The sequence below is a fragment of the Odocoileus virginianus genome, chromosome 26 (assembly GCF_023699985.2).
Source record: "Odocoileus virginianus isolate 20LAN1187 ecotype Illinois chromosome 26, Ovbor_1.2, whole genome shotgun sequence".
Classification (NCBI taxonomy): Eukaryota; Metazoa; Chordata; class Mammalia; order Artiodactyla; family Cervidae; genus Odocoileus; species Odocoileus virginianus.
The window spans coordinates 43608232-43615738 of NC_069699.1; the positions used below are offsets into that span (position 1 = coordinate 43608232).

At 51.7% G+C, this 7507-nt stretch overlaps 1 protein-coding gene across 5 annotated transcripts in view; it reads left to right on the forward strand.

Moving 5' to 3' along the window:
* The window catches only part of CHDH (choline dehydrogenase), an 89177-nt gene that overhangs the window by 57516 nt on the left and 24154 nt on the right, over positions 1–7507 (forward strand). For all 5 annotated transcript variants that reach the window (XM_070455916.1, XM_070455915.1, XM_070455920.1 and 2 more), the window contains 3 exons: positions 4674–5432; positions 6082–6233; positions 7188–7317. In XM_070455916.1, the coding sequence (XP_070312017.1) occupies positions 4730–5432; positions 6082–6233; positions 7188–7317 (985 nt within the window). In that variant the 5' untranslated portion in view covers positions 4674–4729. The remainder of the gene's footprint in view (positions 1–4673; positions 5433–6081; positions 6234–7187; positions 7318–7507) is intronic.

Genomic DNA, 7507 nt, shown 5'->3' on the forward strand with positions numbered 1-7507 from the left:
TTTCTTTCTTTTTTCACTTGGCTTTCAATCTGTTTGTTTCTGATTAGATAATTTCCATTATTCTATCTAACAGGTCACTGTTCTTTCTTCTGCATTATTCATTCTGCTGTTCATTGCCTTTAGCTCAGCTTTCATCTCAGCAAATGAATTTTCTCATTTTTCTTGGCTCCTCCTTATAGTTTCTAGCTCTTTTTTACAGTCATCTGCATTTCTTTTGATAACTTTCCTTAATTCCTTCAGTATCTTCATTACCTCCTTTTTGAACTTGGTGTTTGTTAGACTGAAGAGGCCTGTGTCCTTGTTTATTCCTGCAGGGGAATTCTCTTGGTCCTTTAACTGGGAGTGGTTCCTCTGTTCTTCATTTTGCTTGTGTTTCTCTTACTTGGTAAGTTTGGGAGAAACAATCATCTACTGTAGTCTTAGGTGGCTTTTTATATGCAGGAGTGCCCCTGGATAGCTTGTGTAGGTTTAATATTTTTGGGGGACGAGGATTGTTTTTGGTTTGGATGCTTGCTGTCTCTTTCTTCAGCATGTGCTGACCATTATTCCCGACAAGGGATGTGCAGCTGTGTGACCCTCACGCACTCCCAGAGAGGCAGGGGCACCCAGTCGTGTGACCCTCGGCGGTGGCAGCAGTTCCTGCCCACCTCTGGAGTCTGAGATGGCAGCGGTGGCACCTGTTCCCACCCCTGGAGCTTGTGGAAGTGGTGCCCTGCCCCCTGAGAGCGGGCGCGTGGAGAAAGAAACTCCTTTGGCAGTCCCACCCCTCTCCTTGTGGTGTTGTTGCTGTTCAGTTGCTCAGTCGTGTCCAGTTCTTTGTGGCCCCATGGACTGCAGCACCCCAGGTTTCCTTGTCCTTCACCATCTCCCGGAGTTTGTTTGAACTCTTGTCCATTGCGTCTGTGATGCCATCCAATCATCTCATCCTCTGGCGTCCCCTTTTCCTCCTGCCTTCAATCTTTCCCAGCATCAGGATCTTTTCTAATGAAAAGACCACCTTCATATCAGGTGGCCAGAGTATTGGAGCTTCAGCTTCAGCATCAGTCTTTCCAATGAATGTTCAGGATTGATTTCCTTTAAGATTGATTGGTTTAATCTCCTTGCAGTCCAAGGGACTCTTAAGAATCTTCTCCAACACCACAATTCAAAAGCATCAATCCTTTGGTGTTCAGCCTTCTTTATGGTCCAACTCTCACATCCATACATGACTCCTGGAAAAACCATAGCTTTGACTAGACGAATCTGTGTTGGCAAAGTAATGCCTCTGCTTTTTAATATGCTGTCTAGATTTGTCATTGCTCTTCTTCCAAGGGGCAAGCATCTTTTAATTTCATGCCTTCAGTCACCATCTGCAGTGATTTTGGAGCCCAAGAATATAAAGTCTGTCACTGTTTCCATTGATTGCCCATCTATTTGCCATGAAGTGATGAGACCAGATGCCATGATCTTTTTTTTGAATGTTGAGTTTTTAAGCCAGCGTTTTCATTCTCCTCTTTCACCTTCATCAAGAGGCACTTTAGTTCTTTGCTTTCTGCCATAAGGGTGGTGTCATCTGCATATCTGAGGTTATTGGTATTTCTCCTGGCAATCTTGATTCCAGCTTGAGCTTTATCCATGTCAGCATTTCTCATGATGTACTCTGCATATAAAGTGAAATAAGCAGGGTGACAATATACAGTCTCAATGTACTTCTTTTCCAATTTTGAACCAGTCCACTGTTACATGTCCAGTTCTGTTGCTTCTTGACCTGCATACAGGTTTCTCCAGGAGGCAGGTCAGGTGGTCTGGTATTCCATCTCTAAGAATTTTCCAGTTTGTTGTGATCCACACAGTATAAGGCTTTGGTATAGTCAATGAAGAAGAGATGTTTTTCTGAAATTTTCTTGCTTTTTCTATGATTCAATGGATGTTGACAATTTGATCTCTAGTTCCTCTGCCTTTTCTAAATCCAGTTTGTACATCTGGAAGTTCTCAGTTAACGTACTGTTGAAGCCTAGCTTGAAGGATCTTGACCATTACCGAGCTGGCATGTGAAATGAGTGCAGTTGTGTGGTACCTTGTATGCCCCCCAACAATGGTCCCTTGACTCTCTGGCAGGTAGAGGCTTCTTCCCTACCCGCTCAGGCTGTCACCACACAGCCAACCCCAGTCCTTGCTCCAGGTCTGGTCTCTGAAGCCAGAGCCACAGCACCCAGCCCCCACCCACGCCAGAGGATGAATGTCTCAGGCCAGGGAGTGCTGGGTGGTGGCACCCATTGTCTCTGCGGGTCTTTCTCTGCTCCGTTTTGTGCAAGCTGGCTACCGTGCTCTCCTCTGAGGCCCCGAGGCTTCCCATCTGTCTAGGCAGATCACTGCACCAGTGAGGCAGAAACATCATGTTTCACAGCTCCTTCCTGGGGGCCCAACTTTTGTCTCGATTCCTTTGTTTTTCTGTTTTTCTCCTTTGATCCTACTATTACATGATTTTCTTGCTTTCCCCCACCATCTTGATCTGATCCTAGATTGTATGTTTCTTTTTTTCTTTTTTTTTAATGCTATGACACTAATGTATTTAATTCAGTGATTTTCAACAGGGTGGTATAAAACATCCAAAAGATCATATCTGAGTTTTTTTTTTTTTCTTTTAGCTTTTTATTTTGTATCGGGGTATAGCTGATTAACAATGTTGTGATAGTTCCAGGTGAACAGTGAAGGGACTCAGCCATCCATATGCGTGTATCCATTCTCCCCCAGACCCCCCTCCCACTGGGTTGTATGTGTTCTGATAAGAAGTTGCAAGGCACTCTTAAATTTATTCCTCTGTACATATGTTTTCACAGGGGGCTGGCTCCTTTGATGATCTGGGATTTCAGCAGTTTGATATACCTTAGGTGTGTTTCTCGTTCTATTAATCTTGCTTGGGATGTTCTAAGCTTCTTGAATCTGTGATATTTTTGTCTAGTATTAATTTTTGGAAGTCTAAGCAATTATCTCTTCAGATATCTTTTCTCCCCTGTGCTCCCTCTGTCCTTCTCCCTCCCCGCCTCTCCCCTTCCCCTTCTGCTGCTCCTCCTCTCCCCGCCTCCTCTTTTTCCCTGAATCCCTCTCCTCCTGCTTGGACTCCAGCTGTGTATACTTTAGATGGTTTGGTCTCATCCCATAGCTCTCAGCTGTTCTGTTCTGTTCTTTCACTCTTTCTTCTGTTTGTATTTCCATTGGATAATTTTTACTAACCTGATGTTCAGTTTCACTTGTTTCTCTGCCATTTCCGGTCAAATTATTTATCTCTGGTAATTTTTTTTTTTTATAATTTGTAGCAGTTGTGCCTTTTTTTATTGTCAACTTTTTGCTGAAATTGCCTATCTGTTCAACATGTCCACCTTTTCAGCTAAATCTTTCAGAACTTTAAACTTTGTTACTTTGAAGTCTGTGATAGTTGTACCATCTTGGATGGGTCACCCCCTTGATTTGCTTCTGTTCACTACTTTTCTCTTTATAATGAGTATGCGGGACCTTTCTTACATATGCATGACCTTGTGTGTAACAGGATAATAGGGACTGGAGGGTGAACAGTGTCTATCCCTGCCTTTTATTCTGTCAGGTCATCAGTGTGAGTGTTGAAGTCAGCCCAGTTGGGAGTTGAGCAGTGGGCTGCTGCTGCCTTGTGCTAGCATGTGGCCTGAAACACTGGAAGGTTCTCAGTATACCTGCTTCAGATTTAGTTTCTAGGAGGCCCTGCTGGTCTCCTGTGCTTGCAGGAAGGGGGTGGGGGTGGGGGGGTTTGGAATCTTTCTCTCTCCACTCTCTTCTTAGCCTGCTTCCTGCAGTAGGCTGCTGGGGACTTGGCGCAGGATTGTAGAAGAGGTGGGGAGTTCTCAGGGTTTACTGAGCGTTTCCAGTTCTCCGATCCGGCCTCAGTCCTGGGCAGGCCTTGTGTGCCTCAGTTGCTCAGAGGTCCTGTGTCAGCGCAGGTCCTGACGGATGTCGTGGCTCTTCTCCCCGTGTGTGCTGAGCATGCTGGAATCGAGGTGAACATTGTTGGGGAAGGACCCTCCAGAAGTTCCCGACGTTTGTTAAAACTCTGGCGCTGGACAGAGTGATCTTTGAAGATTGTGGCGCTGACCCCATCCCCTGCTGCAAACCCTTCTCCTGCACTCTGGGGCCCTCAGGTCAAAGGCTGTAAGCTATAGTCTCCAGCCTCTCACCTTGACCTTAATTTGGTTATTTATATAAGTCTTGTCTGTCTCCCAGGTCCCAGACCATCAGTTTTGAGGGCAGATGTCTTGTTCTCTGGGTATTCCTAGAGAGGACCACATGGTGCCTGGCATGTGGTGGGGCCTCAGCGACTTTCTCCGTCTTGAGTGGATGAGGAGTCAGGGCAAACATGGACAGCCCTCAGGCCCCTGCTTTCTGGCAGGTACAGTCCTGCCCCCACCTCCAGGTTCCTGGACGGATGTCAGGGAAGCCTTTCTGGGGACCACGCCCCGCAGGTGGAGAGGAGCCTCCTGTGCCCCCAGCCCTGGGTTTGTCGCTTCTGGCGCTGATCCCCAGGACTGATATTCCTGCTTGTGTTCGCTCCTCCTGGTTCCCCAGGAACGTGCCACCCAGGCCTGCCACACCCAGCGCCAGGCGGGCACCGGTTCTGTACGTGCATGCCGAGTTAAACTTTGCAAACCCTCTTTTTCTATGTTTAGGGCAAGTGAATCATCACATTTCCCTCGGTGGAAGTAAGAGAACTTGGGCTGGAAGCATGTGGTGCGTCCTGCGAGGCTGGCGGGGAGGCTGCCTGGGCCCATGGGGAGCCCTGGGGACGCAGGGCCCCCGGGGCCTCCGCGCTCTGGCCAGCAAGCGTCCGCGGAGCCGGGGCGAATACAGCCACGTGGTGGTGGGTGCGGGCTCCGCCGGCTGCGTGCTGGCCGGCCGGCTCACGGAGGACCCTGACCAGCGTGTGCTGCTGCTGGAGGCCGGGCCCAAGGACGTGTACGCGGGGAGCAAGCGGCTCCGGTGGAAGATCCACATGCCCGCGGCCCTCGTGGCCAACCTGTGCGACGACACGTACAACTGGTGCTACCACACCGAGCCGCAGGCGGGCCTGGACGGCCGCGTGCTGTACTGGCCGCGGGGCCGCGTCTGGGGCGGCTCGTCGTCGCTGAACGCCATGGTCTACGTGCGCGGGCACGCCGAGGACTACGAGCGCTGGCAGCGCCAGGGCGCCGCGGGCTGGGGCTACGCGCACTGCCTGCCCTACTTCCGCAGGGCGCAGGCGCACGAGCTGGGCGCCGGCAGGTACCGCGGCGGCGACGGGCCCCTGCGCGTGTCCCGGGGCAAGAGCGGCCATCCGCTGCACCGCGCGTTCCTGGAGGCGGCACAGCAGGCTGGCTACCCCCTCACCGAGGACATGAACGGCTTCCAGCAAGAGGGCTTCGGCTGGATGGACATGACCATCCACGAAGGTAGGTGCGAGCCTCCTGATTCCCTGTCTCCCAGGTTCCTCCTTTAAAAACGAGAAGCTGTTCTATCACAGCCCCATCCCTCCAGCCCCCGCCCCGCACCCGGTCGTGGTCAGTAAGTGTGGACAAACTCGGGCTGGTTTGAGGTGGAGAGGATGTGACAGATTGCACCGGCGAGAGCCCACAGGATACCACCCAAAGCCAGTGAGAAGTGACCGGGAGGTGGCGACACCTTAGGCATCCTCTGGTCCCATTTGATGTGGATAATGAAGAGTCAGCTCTCCGGCCACATAGCCCCAGGTTTCAGAGCCTACACAAGGGTATGCTAAGGCACAGAGCAGTGACTGGCCTTGCTGGCAGCAGAGCGGAGGCACAGCCAGGTTGGACCCAGGACTCTCATCATCAGCCTCTCCTGGCCTTTGTCATCTCATCCTCTCAAGGATGAGAGGATGCCCACCTGCATCCAGGGGCCCCAGGTTGATGTGGATTTCAGTTGCACAGGGCATCTGGGTCTCAGTCTTCCTTTGAAGACAGAGCTTACAGTCAGGGGAAGGGCAAACTGGCTCTTAATCCTGTCCTTAGCTACCTCCCCCTGTATGACCGGTAACCAGGGAACTGGCGTGGGCTTGACTGATCTTGCTCTGTTCTGCAGGCAAGCGCTGGAGCACGGCCTGCGCGTACCTGCACCCAGCACTGAGCCGCCCCAACCTCACAGCCGAGACCCAGACGTTTGTGAGCAGGGTTCTGTTTGAAGGCACCCGTGCGGTGGGTGTGGAGTACATCAAGAACGGCCAGAGCCACAGGGTGAGTGAATTACCACCAGGCCTGAGCAGCTCACTTGGCTGGGAGGGAGCAGGCAGTGACCCCGAGGTCACCGTCAGTGTGGCTGGGCAGGAGTCATGATCTTGTCTCCATCAACATGGTGATAAGGAGTGAGCGGCTGCTAGCAACAGCCTGAGAGACTGTCCCCAGGCCTGGCAGGAGGCAGTGGCCTGTTAGAAGGGAGGGAGCCCCAGTCTGGCCACCGGCTGATGATGTTCTGGCATGAGCACCCTCCTGAACCTGTCTGCTACTGCCTTCCACACTTGTCCAGAAATTGATAGGTTTATGTTAGAGGCTTTAAAAACCATATTGGGCTTCCCTAGTGACTCAGATGGTAAAGAATCTGCCTGCAATGAAGGAGACCCGAGTTTGATCCCTGGGTCAGAAAGATCCCCTAGAGTAGGAAAAGGCAACCCACTCCAGCATTCTTGGCCTGGAAATTCCATGGACAGAGGAGCCTGGCAGGCTACAGTCCACGAGGTCACAAAGAGTCGGACATGACTGAGTGACTTTCAGCTCAGGTAAGAGCCATATCTGTGATCACACTCCGTATCTCTGCACTGAGCTGTGTTCCACTTAGCAGCGTGTGAGGACTGTCCTGCATCCCATGTGAAGATCTGCCTCACCACAGGCTTCATTTTAAACTGCTCGTTTGAGTGCTTGCTTCCTTTATCTCATTTAAGCACTACAGTACTTATTTCAGGACCATCATTACTTTCTGGCTGTGGCAGAAAATATCAGAATATTTATGCTCACACCCACCCTGCACGCTGTACCTGCACCCACCCTTCCCCTAGTGGCGCCCTGAGCATCCGCTTCCTCCCTCTGGGCCTTGAGCAGGATCCCCAAGCGGTCCTGCCAAGGCCATGTTCTCACGGTGCTGATGGGCGCTCCTGGAAGGGAAGCATGACCTGCGTGGCCCTCTGCCTCTTCCAGGCTTATGCCAGCAAGGAGGTGATTCTGAGTGGAGGGGCCATCAACTCTCCGCAGCTGCTCATGCTGTCGGGAGTGGGCAATGCCGACGACCTCAGGAAACTGGGCATCCCGGTGGTGTGCCACCTTCCTGGTGAGCCCCCTTCCCTGCTGCGCCCCAGAGGTGTCTCTGCCAAATCAAACTGCTTATTTATAAGAGGGCCGGAGGCTTTATTGTGAGAGGCCTGTGAAAGTGCTGGTCCATGGCAGTGAACTGCCAGCGTCCCCTTGAGCTTGGATGGGCTCAGCATGACGGGCCTGCTTCCCTCCTTCCCCAGCCAGGG